Genomic DNA, 24,736 nt, shown 5'->3' with positions numbered 1-24,736 from the left:
AAACAAGGTTTCCACCGACGGTATCGCCTGAATCGACACAAGCTCCACATGACGTGCTGACACGGAGCTGCTGTCCCGGCACAAACGCTTGTGTTGAAAATGACTCATCTCTTTTTTCTACACACCAAGAGAGTGCTGATCCCTCTCTGACATCCCAGACATCCCGCTTCACCTCGCCTCCACATCTCCTTCACAGTATTTTCCATTCACGTGTATTTATAAGCACAGAAAGAATATCCAGATCTCAGGCCAGATACAAACACCGGCCACCGCAAGGACGCCGAGCGACCTGAGTGACGGCGTCACACGAAGCGCTGCCCGGCCTCTCTCACCTCTCTCACAGTGCCTCCTCTTCCTCACACCCAAAACCCTGGTGTTGATTTCCATACGCAGCCGAGCTCGACGCCGAGGCCCCTCATGTCAAAACGGCGTCCGACCGACAGCCCCATCGCCGATCGGCTGGACTTCCATCCTGCCGGCAGGGCTGCTGAAGACTGAGCCTCCTATTGATGCAACACGCTGTCTAATAATATTGCACCCTGTTGCTACGACAACGCCACACAGTGTGTCCGGGAATGCTGTCTGTCTCTGCACCTACTTCTCTTTGAGAGGAAGGACACATCCTCACCTTCTCCATACATCAATACAACACTCCTCTCTTCCTTTTTTTTCTTTGTATTTTTGAAAAAAATTTAAAAAATCTTGCTTCTATCCTTCCTTCCCTTAAACATTCACTTTCCCTCATTATTTCTGTGTCTTAAATATTAAAATTATCTTCCACTCTTTCATATTTTCAATTTAATTTCTCCTCTTTTCCTTTATAATTCTCAGATCTCTTTTCTCCTTTTGTTTTTGAGAAACCTTTATCTCCTTTTTTACGAGTTTCTTTCCTGCATCCCTCTTCCCTGTCGTTTCTCAACATTCCTCTGCTATTAAAAAACTCATTATTGTCATTATTGCCCTTATTCTCCCATCATCTCGTACACGCTCGTGGAAAAGAGCCGTCAGCAGCACAGTCAATAAACGCAGGTGATGGAATCAGGAGGAGTGGGACAGCACCACAGACACAAAACTCACTGACACATCTGTGATAACACAACATGTCATTTACACAACGCAATGTTTGCACTCCCCCCCAATGTATATCAATGACACACTAAATATCCAAAAGCATCTCTGAGTATAAGAGTTTAACAATAAACTAACTACAACCACTGAAATTACCACATAATTGGCTCAATATCATTTTTAAACCATTAAAACAAAAGCTTAATATCATAACTCAGATGACAGAGGGTTGGGTTTACCAATATGTTTCATTTAAATGTTGAGATGGTGAACAACAGCTTATTCTCTTCCACGTTCGTTCACCTTTTTGTGTCGGGGGTTAAAACTCACCGAGGAAAGTGCTGGCGATGAACTCTGACACCTGATTCCCCGAGCGGCTTGTTTCTGAAAGCTGCGTCAGCTCGCGGTTCAGCATCCTCTTAAACTGTGTGGACACAAAACAAAATACAGATGTGGTTATTCCTTGGTGACCGCGAATAAACACACACATTGACATGGTGTTTGTGTAGCAGTGAAATTAATAGTGATACCTTGGTGTAGCTGTGAACACACAAGATAATGGTGGAGACGATGTACGTTGTGGTTTTGCACTCGACTAAAAGACCACATCATCCCATGAATGACTTTCTTTACCCTCTGGAGGAAGAGGAACTGTCCATTGTCTTTGTAACTCTACTATCTGCCTTTCAGATTGTGTAAATCAGCAAATAAAACTCTCTTCTATGTGTATTTATCTTTGACCAACATGTTTTGATTAGCAAAGCTTTTAATTCTAGTTCAGTTGTCTTGCACATATACAAGTGGGGGTGTAAATAAACAACAATATGTGAGATAAGTGCGGAATCAGGCGTAACATTACATTTGTAGTAATTCATATCTAAATATGTTGGCACAATGATAAGCGGATTACATTCAATGAGTAAATAAGGAATTTACATTCTTGATCATTTCTCTTACAGAGACACAACACAAGATGCTCTATCGTCTCGGCAGAGGTTTCAAATTTGGGAGCCAATCAAGGACTTATGCTCACAGATATGGTTTCATTTCAAGTAACAGCAAATTGATTTCTGTCTCTATATCCTAGGATTCACATTTACCTAATCTGAAATGCTTTCAATTCAGTGAGAGCTGCTGTTTTCTTTACATGTTTTGATTTCTAATATATACTAATCTAATATATATACGAGAAGAAAAGCTCCAGTAACTGTGTTGTTTCGGTTAATTTGCGCTGTTGCAGCTAAAAACACCAGCGTAACAATTATGTCAAAAAAAAAAAAAAAAAAACTTAAAACAAAACAAAAGTGTTCAGTGTTTCCCTCCTGAGTTTTATCACAGCAGCAGCTTCCACACTGATTATGTAACAGCTCCGGCACGTGGTGGCTGACGGAGGAATGGGGGGGGGGGGGGATTCAGGGGTAGAGAGAGTGATGCTGCAGTAGTTCCTCATAGACACACACACACACACACACACACACACACACACACACACACACACACACACACACACACACACACACACACACACACACACACTCACACTCACACAAACACACACACACACACACCTGCATGTTTACAAAAGACACACATGTTCCTGCTTCTATAAACACAGCCAATAAACACTATTAACATGCATGACTCTCCCTTTCTCATACACACACACGTGCAGACACAAACACACACATTTCCAGTGCTCCGCTCTGTTTGCAGACCGAGTCCTGAATCCAACAGGGGGGGGGGGCTCACTCAGCGTCCCCCCCCCGATCGACACAGTGTAAACAAGCCAGCGGAGCTCCGTGCTGCTCACCTGTCTGAGTCTCCAGCACAGGCCGACCCAGAGCGCCCACCATGCAGGCATGTCAACCCCGGCATGTTGATGTTAGAGGTCGGTAAAACCCCCCCCCCAAGAAGACCTCTTGGAAATAGAAAAAAGTTCCCACAGTTCCCTGTGCTGTCCTGTAGGTGACAGGAGGGGGGGTGGGTGGGGGGGTCGGAGGGATGGGGGTGGGGGGGCGAGGCGGGGAATGTGGTCTCTCCTCGGGGGAGGAGAGGGAGTGTCTGCGGACGCTCGTCCAGCTCCTGTCACACGCTGCCAGTGAGACACATGAAGAGGGAGAGAGGCTGCGAGGATCCCCCCCACCCCCTCCCCTTCCCCTCCTCCTCCTCCTCCCCCCCACCACACACTGTTGCAGCTCTCTCTGTCCAATCGGATTCGCCCGGCTCCAGGGGGCTGGGTGGAGGAGAGGGGATCCGATTGGCTGACACCGCGAGCTGGAGGAGGTTTGAGAGTAGGAGCCCGATGACGGTGAGAGTGGGGGGGGGGCAGGAAGGAGGGAAGTGGGGGGGGGAGCTGATTGATTCTCTCAGCGGAGGGCGACGCCATTCATGAATAAAAAAAAAAAAAAAAAAACCTTAACGGCCATGATCACATTGCAGCTGGATGTGGTATGAAATGCTACTTCTCTCTCACGCCTGGTTTAGATTGGATTGTAGGCTGCAACCACAGGACCCCCCCCCCCCCATCCAGAAGAAAACAACTGGCACTAGCCGGGGCTACAAGTGTACAACCCAAGATGGATATTGAATTGTAGGGATGGGGGGAAAAATCGATTCAGTTACAAATCGCGATTCTTGTGAATGACGATTTTAAATCGCCATGCTGCCTCCCAAATCGTTTTTTTTCAAAATAAAAAAACATATTTATTGGTTTATACGGGGGGGGGGGGGGGGTATATGGGGGGAGCAACATCACCCCAGAGCATGTTGACCAGCTCTTGTTTTTGCACAAGAATCTAAACATACCCAAGCACTAGCTTTGCATCGGCTACATGCAAACAACAATAGCCTACTTTTTGTTTATTTCAAAGTTTATATTTTAAGTAAACTTTTATTCATTCTATTTAATTTACCTTTTATTTATTGTTTAAAAGTAGCCTAGGTGGCATACATTTCTTAATCTGTCAGTTTGTGTGCAGTTGACAGGGGCTATACAATAATAGGGCACATTTTTATTTATTTTCTCAATTGGCTGCCCGGGAGTCATTAAGTTAATCTTAATATTTGAAATAAAACTTGTAAATCTCCAAGTGAATTTGACTGTGTTGTATTGAAGGAATGATTCAACATTTTTCCATGGTCCAGTATTTAAAAAAAAAAATAACCAAGAGAAATCCCAGGAAATCGTAATATCGAATCGCAGTACTTACAAAATCGCAATACATATCGTATCGCCACCTAAGTATCGTGATAGTATCGTATCAGGAGGTCCCTGCGGATTTCCGTCTCTATTAAATTAGAAGCGTCGCTGACCCTGGAGCCAAAATGCTGATGTTGACAGAGATTCTTATAGTTTGAAAATTCGGATTTGACTGTTTGCAGTGACGGCCGAGCCAGACAACATTCCTACGAGGAACACAGCGGCCGAGATGGAGCTTAAGCAGATAGAACTGAATTAAAGAAGACGGATGCAGACCCAGAAGTCGCTCTGTGGATGAGAGTGATTTGAGTTTGATTTTAGCAGCAATAGTTAGTGAGTGATAGGCTGATCTCAGACCTGTGAGGGTTCTACTGGGCTCGAAGGGAAGTCTGCCAGAAGGGTTATGCAGAACTCGGCTAATAAAATAATGGTCTGTGTCAAGAGTTCGGAAGAACACTGAGTCATGTGAGACGTTGAGGTTTACAAATGCGTCTTTTCACCAGCGAGCAACCGAGGCTCCACCAGGTGGATCTTAACCTGCGCAACATATCCCATGATTCATTGCATTTCTGTGACAAACTATTTTTCATAGAGGTACTGGCGGTGGCAAATGAGGCAGAAACGTCCAAAAGAATTTATTTTTAAATGTAAGTACTCAACCAAGCAGTCAGCACGTTGATAAAAAACATCCTTTCAATGTTTTTTATCAACTGAAGAACTTTTTCATTTAAAGCTCTGTTGCTAGGCGACGACTGTAAGGGCGGGACAAGCTGGTGATGCAGTACTAAGACCACACCCCTGTCATGGTGGCTCGGACGTCGCTGTCTACGAAGATGGATTCAGCCCCTGAGACACAGCTAACAACGAGTGATCCAACATGGCCGCCAGGAGAGATCGAGAGACCATTTTAAAGTTGTTAGCCAGATGTCGTATATTCGTTAGAGTAGATCATTTTGGTGTGTGTTCAAAACATAATGACAGGCTTACATTTATGATACCTGCCTTCTGGACTCTCAGACATTCTCAGAGAGTCCTCCAGGTGTTTACTTTAGAAGTTCTCTACCTTTTTGAAATTATCCTTGAATTTGGGAATGACCTCTGACTAGCTAATAGATGGGTGTAGAAGGAATGTTCTTGACCAATGTGTCTTCATGTTCGGACACAAAAACATGTCCCTCTTTAGTCAGAAATCCCATGGGGGACGGTATTTACCTGAAGTCATGGGCGGAACAAATCTCCCTATATATACTGTGTGTCCGACCCCTGGAAGTCAGATCTCACTATGTGATTTCTCTGAGTTCTAGAGCTCATCCTGACCTGTGAAACTTCTGTGTAATAAACATGATTATACTTGTAAGTACTGGGTCCGCGGTCCTTTCCTTCACCATCAAACTTCGACAACCACATCAACCTCTCGGCTGACCAGAAATATACGTCACAGATTTACGGGCGGGGACGACTAATGGCTCCAGGATGGGAGTTCAGTCTTTGACAAGTTTAGTTGCAAATAGATTTCCATCATCGACATGGGCATCTCAAACTGTCCAGGGGGGGGTCATCTGGCAGCAGTGACAGTAGTAGTAGAATGACGTCTGCATATCTTACATACACTGAGGGCATGAGCACATTCATGTTCCCCTGCTGCCCTGGAACCCTCAGTAAACACACACAATGAATGTGGAGTAACAGGTGAGGACCCAGTGACGTGGAGACTAACAACAGGTTGCACTTGTGTGTTCCTGCTGTGGACTCCAGAGTGTGTGTGTGTGTGAAATGCATCCTCACCTTGTTGGAGGCCATCTCGCTGACAGAGTCTCTGGTCTGCAGCGTCTCCAGTTGGTCCAAACACCAGTCCAGCTCCTCCAGTGTCTCCACCGCCAGCTTCTGGTGAGGCTCCTCTGAAAGGTCAGAGGTCACACCAACACAGTTCAGGGGCTAACACAAGCTTTCATAACCCTCAACCTATAACTACTACCTTGAACACGACTCAATATACAGTTTGCAGCTTCACATAATGAGGGAGAAATAAAAAAAAGTGTTCTGTTCGTACTGAGGACTGGAAACCTTTTTTTTTTATAAAACACTAAAAATACAGATTTGTGTGATCTAGTCATGTTACACACATTTTTTGAAGACTATAATAAAACAAACTGCATCACATTGTTTATACTGGATAAACTAAAGCCTTCCTCCCCTTAAAAATCCACTTTCCCTCTTTATTTCTCTGTCTTAAATAATAAAATTCTCTCCTTTCCACTTCCGTTCTTTTCATATTTTCCATCAAATTTCTCCTCTTTTCCTTAGCAATCATTTATGCTTTCTTTTTTCTTTACTTGCTTAGATCTCTTTTCTCCTTTTTTTTTTGAGAAACCTTTATCTCCTTTTACGAGTTTCTTTTCTGCATCCCTCTACTCTGTCGTTTCTCAACATTCCTCTGCTAATAAAAAAATACACTATTGTCATTGTCACTGAGACTGGTTGTAAAAGCTTTGAGTAGATGCAGACAGATAACTTCATCCCTGTGTGTGTGTGTGTGTGTGTGTGTGTGTGTGTGTGTCCATACAGTGCTGTGAACACTGACCTCCGAGACATGGTTTACACATGGACGGCTGGTTGCTGCTTGATGGCCGCCTGGAACAGGGAACAGATGAGGCTTTAGCAAAATAACAAGAAAACAACCAGTTAGTCATCCACTCTGTTGACCGGCTCTTACTTGTTTGCCACACGATCTTGCAGATGTGTCAGAGCCGCAAAGTTACTTCGCACTGTTCGCAGACTGGCGAGAACCTGGAGGAGGAAAAACAGTCGGTTGTAAGACGAACTCTGGGTTTAGAGACACATGAGACATGGTCCGTCTCGAGATATAATATTTCTTATTTCCCCCCCACCTTTACAAACACAACCGAGTTTCTGTCAACCTCATTTTGAGATTTGCTTTGACAAGAGGCACCGAAACTTGGCTAGAAACAGTCAGTAAATAATGTAGTGCAGCCTTCCTGAGACGTGAATGTAAATACACAATATACAACACTTCTGTTGGGTTATTATTGGAACTTTGTAAGACTTTTTAAGGCTTTTTCAATGTAATGTAACTAGGGTTGCAAAGGGGCGGAAAGTTTCCGGTAAATTTCCATGGGAAGTATAGCTCGGGAATTTGGGGAATTAAAACAACTATGCAAATTAAACGCTGAGCAATAAAAACATCATTCAAAACTCTATTTTAAAGATGTATGGAATGCAGCACACACTGCACGTTGAGTTTCAACCCTTCACGGTGCATTCTTCCATCACATGCACAGATAACTCCCAGCATCCTTCACTCTACAGCAGGGCTATTGAGGCCTGCTGTAGTGTGCAGGACTAGTCAGGTAAGTTTCGATGATATTACTGGGGAAAATATATTAGCATGCTGATTGAGGATTGTTCATCTGTTCATCTAGCCTATTTCCATTCATTTATCCATCAATTGTAAAATATGTTTACAGACGATTCGAATTGTTTGGCTAACTATTTATATCTCTGGCATTGCATTAACGTTTTTTACAAACGTTTTTTCTCATCTTATTCTACAGAACAATACCACGTGCACTATCTCATGTGTGGAGACATTTCAGCCCATCCAATGTAGAAGGAAAGGCTGTGTACATTTGCAAATACTGTGCAAAGACCTATGTTAAGAATGACACAATGATGCAGAAGCGTATAGTCAAGTGCCCAAAGTTTCCTCAGGGCTCAAATCAGCCCATGACAAAACAAAATGTTTATATTTATGTCTGTATATGACAAGGTAAATACAGTTAGTATAAATTACCCACAACATTTCCGTATATTCCCCGTTAATTCCCATGGAAAGTTTCCAACTTTGAATATTCCCGGAATTTTGCAACCCTAAATGTAACATATAAGTTCAGGTAATTGAAAGTTTACTGCACATTGGCTGAGGTTTCCTTGATATCACTGTTGAAGAACTATATGTTTCAGTCAGCGTCATTTGGTCTGTAAACGTATTTTTTTTTCTCATTTGAAATAAAGTGATGCTGAGATGTGATCTGTTTATGATAAAGATTCACAGAAAACCCACAACATCCCTTAATTAACCTGATCCTATGACCAACTCCACCAAATCTTGCTGCTGTGTACCAAACTATTTGTGTTTCCCAAAAACACGAATGTTTAGTTTAAATTAGTTAAATATCAAACTGCAGGGAGGGTAAATGGAACAGGGTAAAGTACAGGCTGGATCAGATTGGAAATACAAAATGCACAATGATTTTTTGTCATGGCCCAACATTAGTGACGAGTAAAGACTCAGTACAAGCTGTTCAGTACAAAGAGAGTGTGCGTGGGTGTTTTCTGTGAAAAATGAACCACTTCTTATGTTTCAAACCGGTGAGTAAGGGCCAGTGAGGAGTCGTGTCTTTGTCTGGACAGACCCACACCAACAATAAGACACAATTAGTTAGAATGGAAACATTATAATGTCCCTGGAACCCACAAGTGCTTGATGCTGCCCGAGGCTACAACAGCAGGTGAGAGCTCACAGGACTAATCTGTCATTTATGGAAACATTTCATCAAGGCTTTTGTGTGTTTTTTTCATAAATCTGCAGTAGAAATAACTCGTGCTTTTACAATGGGGGCTGGTTAGTTTGTTAGAGAAGCTCCTACACAGGGTTATGGTCTGGGACGTTCAAATATAAAAAAAGTACATACAGTACACAAAAAAATCTCAAAGCTCACATAACTCCTGGTCTCACAGAACCAGCATTGTGTTGAGGTACATGTGTAAATACTACTGACCTGAGCAAATGGAGTCACTATCATGTCTTCTCCGTGCCTGTAAGAGCCACAGACACACACAGACAGAGATCTAGTGAAAAAGTCATGTGACAGGGTTCAAAAGACTCCACAACATCAAAACACAAACACACAAATAATGACAACAAATACCTGTTGTCATCATGATCTCAATGAGGACTGTGTGGGAATATTAGAGTGGTTGGTCTCATTAACAGTGGATATAGGGAAAGGAGATAATCACACAACTATTTCTTGGAGGCAGAGATGCAGGATGGAGTAACACCTCAGCAGGGAAGAGCCATAGATCTACTGCCACATATTAAAATTTAAATATGACAAAAGTCTAGTCGATAAGATAAAAGGTAAAACATTTGTATTAACTTAACATACGTAAATATAATTTAGCTCAGAGTTTTGGTTTTCAAGTCGCCATATAAAACCAGTGGGAAAGGTTCACAGAAAACTGGAGTGAACGTTGCAGATGATAAATAGTTTAATGATGTAGAAGTTGGCAGAGCAGCCAGACGTAGCAAATATTAGCTATTAAGTTAAGTACGACAACTTAACAACCCAATGTCAGACCAACATTTTCCGCGAGTGTCAAAAATCACCTAATTTTTTTTGCTCTTGCATGAAGCCTCCAAGATATAAATTGTTATAACTTTAACTGTGTACAGGTGGGAGGGGGGCGGGGGGGCAGTGTTCATGCATGAGGTTGCTGGGAAACTGCTGGAGCAGGAACAGCTCTCTGGAAGATTTAGGCTCACGACAACATGCACCTCATAACAATCCAGACTTCAGGGTGAATCCATGCTGCCAGAGAAAAGTAGAGGGTCCAATAACTGTAACAGCGACTGAGTATATTTATGACTGTTGCTGGGACTGTTTTCAGGAGTCGAGCGTCCCAAGTTACGTTCTCAAGGGTGCGTTCAGGAAAAGGTGAGAGGGGCGGGGGGTTGTGGGTGGAAGTGGTGGGTTTGACTCGTAACAACATGGCACCGTGCAAAGAGAAAGACGGGAGTGTGTGACAGCAGTCTCCACACTTTGTCTCACCGAGGCAGCCAATTGACTTCCCAATGCTTCAATCCCTCCTCCCTTCAAAACAAAGGAGCAACAGCTATTTAGGGACGGGAATCGGCAGGGACCTCCCGATACGATACTATCACGATACTTAGGTGGCGATACGATATGTATTGCGATTTCTGTAAGTATTGCGATTCGATATTACGATTTCCTGGGATTTCTTTTGGTTATTTTTTTTTTTTTAAATACTGGACCATGGAAAAATGTTGAATCATTCCTTCAAATACAACACAGTCATATTCACTTAGAGCTTTACCAGTTTTTTTTTCAAATATTAACATTAACTTAAAGACTGCCGGGCAGCCAATAGAGAAAATAAATAAAAATGTGCCCTATTATTGTATAGCCCCTGTCAACTGCACACAAACTGACAGATTAAGAAATGTATGCCACTTAGGCTACTTTTAAACAATAAATAAAAGGTAAATTAAACAGAATGAATTAAAGTTTACTTAAAATATAAACTTTGAAATAAACAAAAAGTAGGCTATTGTTGTTTGCATGTAGTCGATGCAAAGCTAGTGCTTGGGTATGTTTAGATTCTTGTGCAAAAACAAGAGCTGGTCCACATGCTCTGGGGTGATGTTGCTCCCCCAATATATCCCAATATAAAAATCGATTTGGGAGGCAGCATATCGATTTAAAATCGTCAATCACAAGAATCGCGATTTGTAACTGAATCGATTTTTCCCCCATCCCTACAGCTATTGATGGCGGACGCCTCATCTACACTCTGGCTTCAAAGAGGCTGCTGGCTGCTCAGAGAAATCTGTAGCTGCACGTCCTCACACACAGAGTCCGTGTGTGAGGACGTACAGCTAAAGAGGATGTAGCTTCATCCCAGCTAATTCTGAATGCTACGACAAAGCAGCTCTGCTACCAAAAGCCTGTTTAAAGCCAGATGTCATGAGAGTGTAAACAAAAAACGTACTTACAAGAATCGATGACATATAAAATCTATTGTAAACGAAAGATATTCACTTTCGAACTGGAAAAAAAGATTATTATTAGGGCCCGAGCACTGACATCAAAGGTCAGGTGAGACCCTATTGAAATTGTAAGGATTATTATTATTATTATTATTATTCAGGCAAATGAATTGGCTTTTTGAGGGCTTTACCATGCTCAAATTCTTACCAAAATTTGCAGAAAGTTAGAAAGTGGTGAAAATTTACGTATTCTGAAGGAATTTTCAATGGGCGTCGCAAAATGGCTCAACGGTGCCCCCCGAGACCCCTGGTTAATAATAATATTGTATCGTCCTCATAATAATAATACGGTAATCGTAATAATATTGTTTTACAGCAACTGTGACAATAGTTTTATAGTAATTAAAATATTGTACCTGCTTTACCAGTTTGAAACAAGATAAAGACTCAAGCAATTAAAATACAGAGTTATAGAAACATCATTATTATCATCTGCTGTTAACGGCGAGTTTGTGTGTGTTTTGTGGTGAGAAGGAAACCAACACATTTCCCTCTGAATCCCATCCAGAAACCTTGATGTATGAAATGCAGCATTGTACAAGCCAGGTTGGTGTTGTTGTCATAAAATGTTGTTATAAAGTGAAACAGTCAGTGTCTCTGAAATACTCACAGGTCGCTGGCGGTGGACGAGTTGCGGGACATATTTTTGGGCGAGAGGTCGAAGTCGGAGTCGGAGCGGTAGAGGAAGGACTCGCGCCGCTGGCTGTGGGGGAAGTTGGCCTGAAGAACCAGACCAGAACCCGGGCTCGTCTGAGGGTCCAGAGGACTGCGACCCACCGAGAGGCCATTCTCCACGTCAAAACTACAGAGAGAGAGAGAGAGAAGAAGAAACACATAAATACTACTGTCACGGTTTCAGTTTTTAAGATGGATAAAATAAGCCATAACAGCGCGGGAAAAACAACTACTATTAGATACCTTTAAAATTTAGAATACCTTTTCATTAATGACTTAGTTGAGGACACTTATTTCTAGTACAAATTTAAATGTACATGTTGTTATGTCAACAATCTGAATATCCAAAATTCTTCAACAACAGACACAAAGAAACAAATAAGATGAAGGGAAACATGAATGAAAGTATTCAAAGTAACACCAGGAATTATAAAGTGTAATTTCTATTTGGTAACAAGTTGGATAGGGGTGATTCAAATGTTCCACATCAAAACACACAAACCTTTTTAAACACATGACCTATTGATTACTCCCTTTTCACAAACACTAACAGCAACTATCTAAGGTATGACGGCAACGCTGACTTCATGCATGTTACGTCAGTGAAGCTGCCCCCCCCCCCATCCCCACCCACCACTACATCCCACAGTGAAAGGCTCCACTTGCTACTGAACATCTTCCCTCCATGTAAATCACAAGAAGCTTCAGCGTCTGAATCCAATTTCATGATCAAAATAAAAACCCCTCCTGGTCTCCAGCTGGACGCAGTCGAACAGTATCTCAGTCAGACTTGGCTCCGGCTGTATCCTGTTGAAATGCTTCCAGCCGGGATGAGGTCAGTTCAGCTTTTGCCAACATTCATTCAACAAATTCCACTTTTTACCCCAAACTTCCTCTGAACCCAAGTGTGTTTTTTTTTTGCAACACGTCTTGACACCGTGAAAAAGCAAAGGAGCCAAAATAGAGAAAGATTAACTGGGCTTTGAGTTTTGGGCCTCAAAGCCCAGTTTGGAGTGAATTGGAGAGTTACAGCTCATCAGTAAGAGAATCCACGATTTCAAAAGCTGAAATTTAAGACCTTCTCAGGATCATAAATACTGAAATTTAAGATTTTAGTAGAGATTGACAGATACGAAGGAAAATCAAAGTCCAAGAAATGATTTAACTTGCACATGACTGAAGATGAGGTTAAAATAGTCTGGTAGAGAATGATCCTGGATATGCCACATTATCTGTCTGAGAGATGGGCCAAAATATAATCGAACTAACCATCAGAGTATTACCAGAATATACCTGGAAACCAGTAACAATCTATTCCCCTGAGACAAGACGAGACTTCTGGGTAAAAACACCATGAGTTTGGGCCGAGCACACAGCTGATTGATGTGGAGACTTACAGCTCATCAGTAAGAGAATCCAGGATTTCAAAAGCTGGAATTTAAGACTTTTTAAGACCTTCTTAAGATCATAAATACATAAATAAGATCAGAATGACAGATACGAAGGAAAATCAAAGTCCCAGAAATGATTTAACTTGCACATAACTGAAGATGAGGTTAAAATAGTCTGGTGGAGATTGATCCTGGATATGCCACATTATCTGTCTGAGGGTCTGGCCAAAATATAATCTAACTCATGAAACTGTACAACTAACCATAAGGAGTATTACCAGAATATACCTGGAAACCAGTAAGCAGTGTATTCCCTGTGTATACCTGCACGTTACTACCATTCACCTCTTTGTCGACCTACTACAGAACGTCTTCTTCTGCACCTTTCCGTTATACGTGATACTCTTCATGTGGATATCTATTTTTATCAATTAGATCTATTGTCAGCCATGTCACCCCCCCCCCTCCTCAAAACACAACAGAAACCAGAGCAGCAGCAGCGGAGCAAGGTTGTGCCCCCCAGCGGCGTCTATTTTTAGCTCGGGCCTGTCCTCGATAGCAGCGGCCTGTGATAAATGAAAGATGGCTGCTATTATGCAATCGATGCTGAATGAAACAGACCCAATTCACAGGAGCTGAGAGGGAGGAGGAGGAGGAGGAGGAGGAGGAGGAGGAGGAGAGGGGTGGGTGAGGAAGGCCGTCGGCCGTGACGAGGCTCCATCAGAGGAGACCAGTGACGTCAGAAGCTAAAAATAGACCCTGATGCCAGTTAAGGATGGGGGGGAACTAGAAGACTTATGACAGAGCTTACGCAGGTGCTTTCTCCCTACCTCTTCTCATGAATATCACATATATGATGAATTTAAATAGATATATACGGTAGGTTGAAGTGCAGGGCAGCATGATTTCCCCTTTGTTCTTATGGCTCTGTATGTTGGTGTTCTCTTTTTCTCGGGGGGGGACAGGTAGGGTGTTCAAGGACACTTCAACATGACCACGACTCACCGGTCAGGTGGTCTCTGCTGGAGCCTGAGAGCAAAACACATGTTGCGTATCACAGTGGGAGCAGCGAGTATGATCTGTGTTTTAGATTTAACAGACCAGGAGTTTGTCAATTTATATTCCCCTGGAAAAATGTAACCTCCCTTTTCTCAGTTTCCCTCAGACTTCCTTCCCACCATTGGGGAAATACTGTAAAAAACAGAAATTAGACCATAATGGGACACAGAATCGTGAGAATCGTGACATGAATGTTGATCTCTTCACTGTCAACAGTTACCAGATTTAAATGAAAAACATATGAACATCTACAACAGTCTTTATTTATGTGTCACTGTCACATCATAGCTGGACAACACTGATTGGACGATACCGATATTCAATCAACTCAACACGTCAGATTTGCACTGAAGTGAAGGTGAATGGATGAATAGAGAAAGAAGAGTGAGAGAATCGAGAGGCTCCCATGTGCTCTTATGGGGATTATTATTGTTTTTTACTGATTCACACCGTGTTACATTCACAAACTCAAATTCACCATTGAGCTTTTCAGTCGATTCATTCACGCTTGTGGCTGCTCAGGCTTCAGACAGGAAGAGAGCTCCCACTACTGAGGAAGAGACGGTACTGCATCCCCTGTCACTTAATGCGTCTGTTCTGCAGCGTGGTGCTTGAAGTAATGTGTGAATTTCATAACCAAGAAGTGGTCTGAAAGTTTGTCAGTATGCCAATTACAATTATATTAATTCAGTTCAAATTACGATTCCCTGTATGATTGTATCCCTTCTGAATAGTTGCTTCTAATTTTTGTTTATGCTTTATTGGGGCTGTAAAGCACCTCATTCGATGAATATATGAAATAATCTGCAAACTAAACGTTTTCAAAGAAGCGTTTTTGGAAATACTTCCAGCATTCTGTGGTTTATGTTTCCTTTTTATTGCTGGTATATTGCAGGGATCTTGTACTTCACAGTGGACGGGGGGGGTGAGCAACACGGCTCCTTCAGGGGATATTAGGTTTCGGCTGCAGGAAGGAGCGGGAACTCCTGCTGTAAAACACATGTGAAGGATATTTAAAAATGTCAGAGGAGATTAAGTTGATAAGTACAACAATTCACCGTCCACATTGACATGAGATGTGAGACCTGAGACTGAAGCACATACGTCTGCTGTCTGTGGAAGAGACGCAAGACCAGGATTTTCCAGATTCAAGATCAAGTTTTTATGGAAAAAAACACAGAGAGGCTGAGAATTTTCAGGGTTTTCTGTGTTTAACCTCATCAGGTTCGAAAAATCCTATGAAACAATAAGAGACATTAAAAGCTGCAAGAGATCGGACTTTGACAACTAATCTACAATATCAAATACTTCTTTCTGTAACTAAAACAACCATTATAGGCCTCTCAACCTGGCTCTCCATGTTACATTGGTGAGGCAGGCGTTCAGACAGACAGGCTGACATCTTGTTCAGTCGCAGCGAACATAACAAGTCGACCTTGGTCCGTCTCCCGCCTGCAGCATTGTTCTCCGCTTCTCTGACGTAAACGACGGCTCCCTTTTCTCTCTTTAACTGTTTTTACTAAACTTTTCTCACACACACATCCCTTAACACCCACGTCCCAACCTCCAGCTTTTGTTCGCAGGATGTTTAGTTTGCGCCTCGAAAACCAAACTGAGGAGGAGGAGGAGGAGGAATCCTTTTCTTTTATCCTCTTGAGCCCCCAAAAACAATCTAGGAGCGATTTCAAATTGGTGATTAGCAAAGTGTCCGTTTCCTCATCGCTCAGGATCAGTGTCCGTGGATCTAAACTTGCAGGATGATCGGTGAACAGTTCCGGGAGAATCAGACGATTACTTGAAGTCAACTGATAGAAAATCAATCGTCAACATGGATAGTTATTTGTTTTTTAAGGAAAAGGCTAAAACATCCGTCAAAGTAAATTTGATATCTAATAAAGTCGGTCAGTAAAAATAAGCAAATGTATCACAATCACTGCCGACGTGATTGTTTCCATCAGGGTTTGAATACTTATCTGTTTTTATCAGACTCTTCACGTCATGATACAAAATGCTACTAAGACATGAACAGACACAGCATTTAAGGTTTTCAGCTACAGAAGCTATGCGAATAGAAAAAATGATACAGCGCAAATGTTCCTAATTGAATAAAGTACAATATGTACAGAACCTCATGTCATCGTTTTAAAGCCATTTCTGAACAAGTAGTAAAAAGCCTCGGACTGGGAAATGCCAAGTGAGACCGTTTCCCACTTGCTGTTTGGGGGTGCGTGTTTGCGATGTGCTCATGGGAACCAGGGCCGAGGGATTTGAGGATTTTTTTGTTACGTATGAGAGAGTGATACAGAAAACAATCATCAAGGCCAGATGTTATTCGATGGGGGATGACACAGGCCCGGGGGTCAGAGGTCAACCCACACACATATACACACATGCTCCCTCCTGTTTTCTTTCCTCGTAGCGTGGGAATTAGCTGAGGGGCCTCAAACATCACACCAGGAAGGAGGCGAGAGGTGAGGAGGAGAGGACAAAACAGGCCAGGGGACGCTTGGCGAAAATGTGTGTGTGTGTGTGTGTGTGTGTGTGTGTGTGTGTGTGTGTTTTTGACGGAGAGACTTCAGGGAGTAAAGAGAGTTTGTTTGTTTTACACCTCAACCCTATTGTACATTTGATCTGAAAGCGCCAGAAAAACACCCCCACTCCCTTTCCTTTCACTCTGTGTGTGTGTGTGTGTGTGTGTGTGTGTGTGTGTGTGTGTGTGTGTGTGTGTGTGTGTGTGTGTGTTTCTATGGTTGCATGTATGCATGTACTCAGACTGTGATTTAAAGGCCACGCATGAACAACGACAACATGCAAACTCCACAGGCCCCAGCCGCCCGATGGGTTCGGACCCTCAACTCTTTGGCTTTGAGATGACGACGCAAAACAAGTGCATCACCATGCAGCTCCAAGACGCACTATTCTTTAGATAATGTTAGTGACAATCCATCACAGTTGAAAGTTCACAAGAGAAATGTGCACCAGGGTCACTACAAGATAAAAGCTGATTGTTTGTCATGAAAACTACAAAGAGTCTCCGTCCGCACACAACAAGGAAATATGTTTCATTTGCACTAAATTACAGACTTCACATGTATTGGTAAAAGTTTTCTCCCTGTCACTTCCTTCACAGAACTTATTGCAGAATCATGTGCGAGATACATTTCATCTTATATCTCTGTCGGGTAATTTGGCGCCTCACTCTGGACGCAGCGCTAGTTAATTTGCAGTTTTATATCATCGTACAAAGCGGAAACAAGTCCGACATTTCAAAACGTGCGAACATTGTTAAAAAAATCACCTTTCACATTGTTTGCATTTGATCGAATCCCTGACGTTTATCATTTAAACAGAAAACCATTTCCACACTATACAGCAGGAACCCCGAAGGCCACGCCCCCATGGAGACACAGTTGCTCTTTCCATTCACCTGACCTGCAGCCACTGAGGATCTCTGTCCAAACAGCAAACGCTCCACGTCCAACATCAACATCTGATCTCAGAGCAGCTCATGTCTCTCTAAATATAACCAAGGGGAGGAGAAGGTTGCAACGAGTCGAGCCAGCTGCTGTGTTTATTATTTTTCGGCGTGACCTTTGACCTACAGGCACAGGAAGAGTCTCTGGCCTTTGAAGGCAGCAGGTCTCCGCTCCGACAGCAGACAGTAGAGAGAAGAGAAAAGAAAGCAAGAAAGAGAAGAACAAGAACAGCAGATGTGCAACTCTGATAATCGATATTATAATATTTTGGTCATTGGTGCGTTGTTTGATCAGGAGCCCAAAATTAAGTATTTCATTCAAAACCTTTTGATCAATGATAAACTCTGTTTCAACACAGTATTATTAGTTTATGTTGTCATAGTTTTGGGTTAGTAGTTTGGTATTAATGGAAAGATTTTGTCTCAACAATAGTGTCACAATATTGTGGCAACCTTGTGCATTGTAGTATTTGAAACTATGTATTTTCATTGTTATTCTGCTGCATGATTACATCCAACTATAGGGGGTTATGTGTCACTTATACCTTTGTGCAAAATACAGTAATGGACCTTTACAGATGTGAACCTGGGATCGAAATGAAGGGTGAGTTCTACAATGGGTGTGATCTGACCCATGACTACTAGAGGTATTGATATAATAATGTACTCATGGGTCAGAGCATCAGCTTGTTGATGGACGTTACTGCTGGTGTGGTCTCTACTTAGAAAATGATCTTTCTCTTGTCTTGTGAGTTTGGATATTGTCCAGATCTGGGAGTGAATCATTGTCTGGTGACAGATATTTTGGCAGGAGAGTCGTTCACCGGCTCTGGTGTTTGAACCTTTGAGCCACAGTTAAAGGAAGGCGACTGGCCCTTTAAATATGAATGTGACCGGAGCAGTGGTGAAGTGGTTAAATTTTTTCGGAGTCCAGGGCGGCTCAGAGGTTGATTCCCTCTCTGGACGGGTATTGATCGTGGAGTCTATAAGCAGTGATTAGCTCTGTCCGACCAGCCGGGGAAGAAATCCATACCGTGGCTGATCGGCATTAACATCATTAAAAGCTGTTTAGAGGAGGTAACACACCGGGGCAGAACCACCAGAACCACACACACACGCACACGTTTGTACTTTTATCTTAATAATAATGTATCTCATTGACATTATACATTCCCGAGCCCCTTACCCTAACCTCAACCATCCAAACTAACAGCCTTTCTCAAACCTTTATCCTAAAATCACGTCTTAACTCTTAAACAGCCCATTGAAGAAGTGAAGACCGCGGTCAATAGTCCTCACTTTCCATAAATGTCCTCAATTTCCAAAAATGTCCCCACTCGGTAAGGTGAATGCTTAAACTGGTCCTCACAAAGGTATTAGTACAAGTACACACACACCGGCAATGTATGATTACAGCCTCAGCGGTAGAGATCTAGATTTGGCTCCGGCATCGACCTGAAAATCGAACAAGCCTACATCACACTGATGCACAACTGGACAGGCTGGTTGAGGACACACACAAACACACACACACACACACACACACACACACACACGCACACACACACCACACACACAAACACGCCGTCTTTGCCCAGCAACAAGCCGTGCCGAGTGTTCCTCTAATCATGTTCATATGGCACTAATTGGCGCCTTTCGGTAAACAGTGATTGAGTCCAGTGGCGAGCGAGAGTGTGCCACTTCCTCCTTTAATTAGGAGAGGGCAACCCAGGAGCGGCCAATCACATCAGCCGTCAGCGGGACACGACACGACGAGACAAGACAACAGGGATGAGTGTTTTCATTGAGTCCTTCTCTGCCGGTTTACACTGACGTCATGTAAATCCCAGGATGCTTCTCATCAAGAATAATAGTGAGAGTTGGATTATTGAAAAGAATAAACAGTAATGAACAAGTAATATTACAAGGGACTGTGGTTTAGCTTGGTTAAGTTAGTTAAAGTTACTTTTATAAACTACCTCTCCTAGGCTCAAAGTTCCCTTTAAATCCAAAGAACCTGCACCAAATCCCCATCACTCATAAATATTAGTTCCCTGAATGTACCTTTTTTTTTCAAGGTCCATTGAACTATTTTTAGGGGGAAAACTGTGAAAAATTAAAAAAAGATATTATATCTCACAATTTTTTAAGAAAGTTTAAAATACATTCGGAATCCAACCCCAGATTCCTCCCTGAGCCACACCTCATCCTTCCACCAGTTGTGTTTCACACAGTGATGAACACAAATACATTTACACAAATACATTTCCACAAATGGGAAAAAACAAGCGCTTGTGTGGGATCAGTACTGAGCCTGAGGTCAGATGTCTGAGTGTGTAGCAGAGGAGAAGAAGCTGGATCAGTGTACATATACCACTTTTTATGCAAACATATTGTTTAAGCATTAATAAAACAATTATAATAGACATATCATAATATTAACCTGAGTCAGAGTTCTTTCTACATCAATATTGTATATATTTGTGTATATATATAGAAATTGAGGTCTCGGCATAAACTACCAGTATCTTTGAGGCTCTGACGCACAGACACACCATCCTGTCATGTCTCTGGAATCTCTAAAACAAACTGAAGTGGTTGAAAGTCCTCTGCAGCTCACAGAGTTCCCCTACCTGGCATCCCGCTGTGTGGGCGGAGCCCTGAAGTCGACGCAGGTGAACACCTGTGACCGACTGTGCACGTGCAAGCTGCATGGAGACGCCTTGTGTCTTCACTCGCTCAGATAAGTCCTTCAACCGTGCAATTGTCTAATCCTGCAGGAAAACACCGGCATAGAGCTGCTCTGTTGAGATTTCATCTGTCGCTGAGCTGAACATCATTCCTGGAGTCACATCAATGTCAGGAAAACATTCAGTCCCCTAGTCTAGCAGGGATATTCAACACAGCTACACACTTAGTCCCACAAACACAGTCACACTTGTCTGCTGACGTCGGTTGTGGTTTTATGGCTGTCACCGAAATGCTGATCGACCAGCGCGCAGGCCTGCAATTACTCCCGGCCCAACACTCCCGCTCTCGCTGCAGCTCTGGCTTTTCCACAAAATAAGAGGCTAGAATGCAAAGGATGCTATAAAACAGGCTGAAAAGATACAAGCCCCAAACCAGCTGGCTCGGCTTGCGGACACAGTGGGATTTCTTTGGGACATGTTTGTTGTAGGAACAGAGCAAAGCGGCTCCGGAGCCTCGGAGCAGAGGCGTCCTGCGGCCCGGTGGGTTAAGGCGTTAACTGTGATTTGGCAGCGATTTGGGATCGAGTCCAGCGAACAACCACCATCACGTCAATATCTTGTTTTGGTCCTCAACTAGATTCAAAAGCTCTTTCATTTGAAAGTCCAGATCTGTGGAGAATCACTTAATGATGCTTACTTGCTCAATTAGAACAACTGGGTGTGTCAGATGCTACAAAGCAGCCTGAACGGGCAGAGACGGGAGGAAAACCAGTCCGATCTAAGACGTTACATGCAACAGCTGTGGAGAACATTACAATTGTGACCCTGGACGAAAGACTGGCCGAGCACTGGAAACATCATCATCATGTCTGGGAACAAACCGATCCCAGTGTCGCCTCGCCTGGGAGCGGTGGAAGTCATCGACACGGAAAAGAAGGAGTGGGAATGTTCACATCTGACTCCAGAGACGATCTGTCAACAGAGACAGGGATGATGATCCCCCGACCAATTCCCTATACTGTATATTTACGATTACCTTTTATCACATGACCACAGTTCTGATTCCTTCGTAAAACGGCAACTAAAGAATCACCTGTGAGATGTGGTTGAAGGTTATGAATATACATTTTCTGAATATGTAATAATTCAATTGGTAGATGAATATTATTCCTGGTAGATATTTGACTTAGACAAGTTAATATTCTATCAATCAAATAGTCGGTTAATTCAGTCGTTTTTGCAGCGCCGATTGATTTATCGCTTATCAAACATTGGGATAATTCCACAGATGTTATATACATAGGGCATCTGCTGCAGCACCACACTTATGACCTAATAATACTGAGCCTATCAGGATCCAACTGATTTTTTATTCAACGGTGTAGAAAGAAAGAGAGAAAGAAAAGACAAATGTGGAATAAAAAGAGATAAAGAAAAGATATTCCCTGCCATCACAGTCAATCAGAGAATCTTGTAGCATGAGAAACAATAGTACCATGTTGCTGAAGGTCTGATCTCTTCAGACTCTTTGCACATTGGAAGATTCTGTCAGAAATTCTCCATTTCTACTCCCCTCCATCGGTCAGCCTCTTCACTACATGAGGAAAAGAACCCTCTTTATTGAATTAACCGTTTCTATGGCACTGCTCTTCACACTGGTCCCTGCACTGAATCAATGAAGTTGCACAACCACACTGATCGAAACCCAACAGGTACAAACGACTGAGATAAAGCCCCGTGTAAAGCAGAGAGAGAGAGAGAGAGAGAGAGAGAGAGAGAGAGAGAGAGAGAGAGAGAGAGAGAGAGAGAGAGAGAGAGAGAGAGAGAGAGAGAGAGAGGAAACTCCATCGGCTCCATCAGTGCGAGTGATTAAACTCCAACCAGCAGTGAGGGCCACACTCAGATCCTCACACTCACTTCACGCTGAGCACTTCAGTGTCGCAGCGAACGTGACCCTTCATTTACACTGTGTGGCAACATGCTGGCGGCCTGCAGTGACCTTTGACCTTGTGTAGAGTGAGCTGTGCGTCACGTCGCGGTGTGTTGACATGGGCTGAGGCCCGTCGGGGCTGGCCGACCTGCTCTGACACCGCCAAAGGTCAGGTGTGGTTTCTGAGCCGTGGCGAGGGACGGGCTGCGTGCGAGAGGACACCAGCGTGAAAACTCTCCTGATGTGTGTGATCAGCTAAACTCTGCTGCTGCTCTGAAGTGATGGAGGTTTGTTTCTGAGCAGAGCCGCAGAAAAACAGACAGCGAATATAGACTAAATACTCTTTTCTTGTTTACTTCATTCGCTCGCCATGTCTTGATGAAAGTAATATTTCATTTAAATGAAAGAAATTTATCCCACAGTTTTATTTCTTTTATAGTCGCTGAGAGTCCTTTTAAATCAGTCATGGAAAGTTTTAATGATCTGTGAGCCCCTGTTTTGGCGTTTTTGTGGTTTCAGGCCGTAAGAGTGTTTGTGTCCTGACGAGAGAGTTTTTCTTCAAAATCTAAACCAATGAGCACGAAGCAGCAGACAGAGAAAGAGCCACAGCTACTGACCCAAGTTCTCACGTACAGCTGAAACTATTTATTTTAACATGACCATGTTTTCTTCACAGTCAAATCCTATTGGTAAAGAAACATTAATAGACTTATATTATGAAGCAGCTGTGTGTTGATAGTTTAGTTTGGGTTAGTTAAATTTGAAGTTTTCAACAGAAGTGAATATAGCCTGGAGTTAATACACAGAAAAAATGTGTATCAGGTATCATATTCTCTTTCAGGGACTTTTCAACAAAAACACTATAAACACTGGATTACTTCAATCCTGGAAAATCCAGAATTTTTTTTTACAAGATACACAAAAAGATACATTTGAGACACATTTGACCAAAAATGTCAAATGCGTATAATGTGTTATGTCATCCACAGCTTTAAGACAAATAAATCAGAAAGCCAACCACTACAGCTTCATGACAAATCACCATTTGCTGAAATTACAGTATGAAAATCTAACTTTTACAGGAGAAAAAAAGGTAAACTAATCAGATAATCTACAGATCTTCACTAAGACACATTATATCTAATATTCAACTGACACATTATAAGTGTGTTGTTTCAAAAGCAGCAAATAGCACAAGGCTGCAGATACGCCAGACATTTCAACAAGACTGTCACTGACTCATAATAATCTACTATAAATAACCAACTTACTATAAATAAATGACTGGATAATTAATCGTCTACTCATTGCAGCTCTTGTTCCGTCTTTTCAACTGTGAGGATTTGCTCCTTTTCACAGTTTTAAATCATCAGAAACTAAATATCTTTGGAGCGTTTGGCCAGTGAAAGTAAAAGTTGTCTCATGAACTATTTCTTGTCATATCACAACTCTACTGGCAGAGCAGACGGGTGCTGGGGTCCACGATATGACAACTCCTGTCTCGCTGCAAACCTAAAAGCAGGAGCTAAATATCTGCACAGATGCGCATGAAAGTTCTTAGAGCCAAAACTAACTGTAAAACCTTGAAACTTTATGAGGTGAATCTATGACGATGGGAGCGGTACCATGTTTCCATCCAGGAATTAATGGGAGCTGCACAGTTAGTGGGGTTAAAGGGATTTGGACGATTACAGTGTGCACTGCTTTTTGGGGTCGGCCTTATTACACACATGTGGTTGAGACATCGGGCATATGAATACGACCGACTCTGCGTTCATTAAGCAATCTCCCTTTGAAGGCTCTTTATTGGTGGTCTGACATTACAGAGACACTTTGATCCCCCTCGGCCCCCCCCGGTGAGGCTGACGTCTCCGTGACTCTCTGGAAGAGCTGAAGAATTACTCATTCGTAGTCGTCTGTGACTCAAAGGGCAGCTGTAAACGTTGAGGTGCACTCATCTGCTAAGAATGATTTGTGTGTGTGTGTGTGTGTGTGTGTGTGTGTGTGTGTGTGCTGTATCAGTTCCAGGTTGTTCTAAAATTTATAAGAAAAATAATCATGTTATATATTTTTTTAAGATTTTGATTACAAAACAGAGCCGATATTTTCACAATTTCGAAAAAATAATATTCCTACTTTTACAACTTTTAATTTACAATGATCTACTTTTTCTGGTATCACAAAAACCAACTCCAGCCTTGACCCTCAGCTTCTGCTCTGTGTGAGAAGTGCCGGATCATCCCGTCTCCTGTTATTCTGTCACAGGAGTCCTCACTTGGCACTGAGGCGCAACACAATCAGCTCAAGATTAAAAAAGAAGATTAGATTGTTAATGCCACAAAGAACTAGCAGCAGTCCATTAAAAAGAGATTTGAGTG

At 42.6% G+C, this 24,736-nt stretch overlaps 1 protein-coding gene across 1 annotated transcript in view; it reads right to left on the bottom strand.

The window, feature by feature from the left end:
- LOC133010274 (cAMP-specific 3',5'-cyclic phosphodiesterase 4D-like) overlaps window positions 1-24,736 on the bottom strand; it is a 36,207-nt gene that overhangs the window by 9,678 nt on the left and 1,793 nt on the right. The window contains exons 2-7 of the mRNA XM_061077794.1: window positions 11,749-11,940; window positions 9,067-9,103; window positions 6,981-7,054; window positions 6,849-6,898; window positions 6,053-6,165; window positions 1,399-1,492 (exon numbers count right to left, since the gene is read on the bottom strand). Coding sequence (XP_060933777.1) covers window positions 1,399-1,492; window positions 6,053-6,165; window positions 6,849-6,898; window positions 6,981-7,054; window positions 9,067-9,103; window positions 11,749-11,940 — 560 coding nt within the window. The remainder of the gene's footprint in view (window positions 1-1,398; window positions 1,493-6,052; window positions 6,166-6,848; window positions 6,899-6,980; window positions 7,055-9,066; window positions 9,104-11,748; window positions 11,941-24,736) is intronic.

Source organism: Limanda limanda, chromosome 9, assembly GCF_963576545.1.
Source record: "Limanda limanda chromosome 9, fLimLim1.1, whole genome shotgun sequence".
NCBI classification, from domain to species: Eukaryota; Metazoa; Chordata; class Actinopteri; order Pleuronectiformes; family Pleuronectidae; genus Limanda; species Limanda limanda.
The sequence above is the reverse complement of the archived record's forward strand: the minus strand, read 5'-3'. Positions and strand labels throughout refer to the sequence as shown.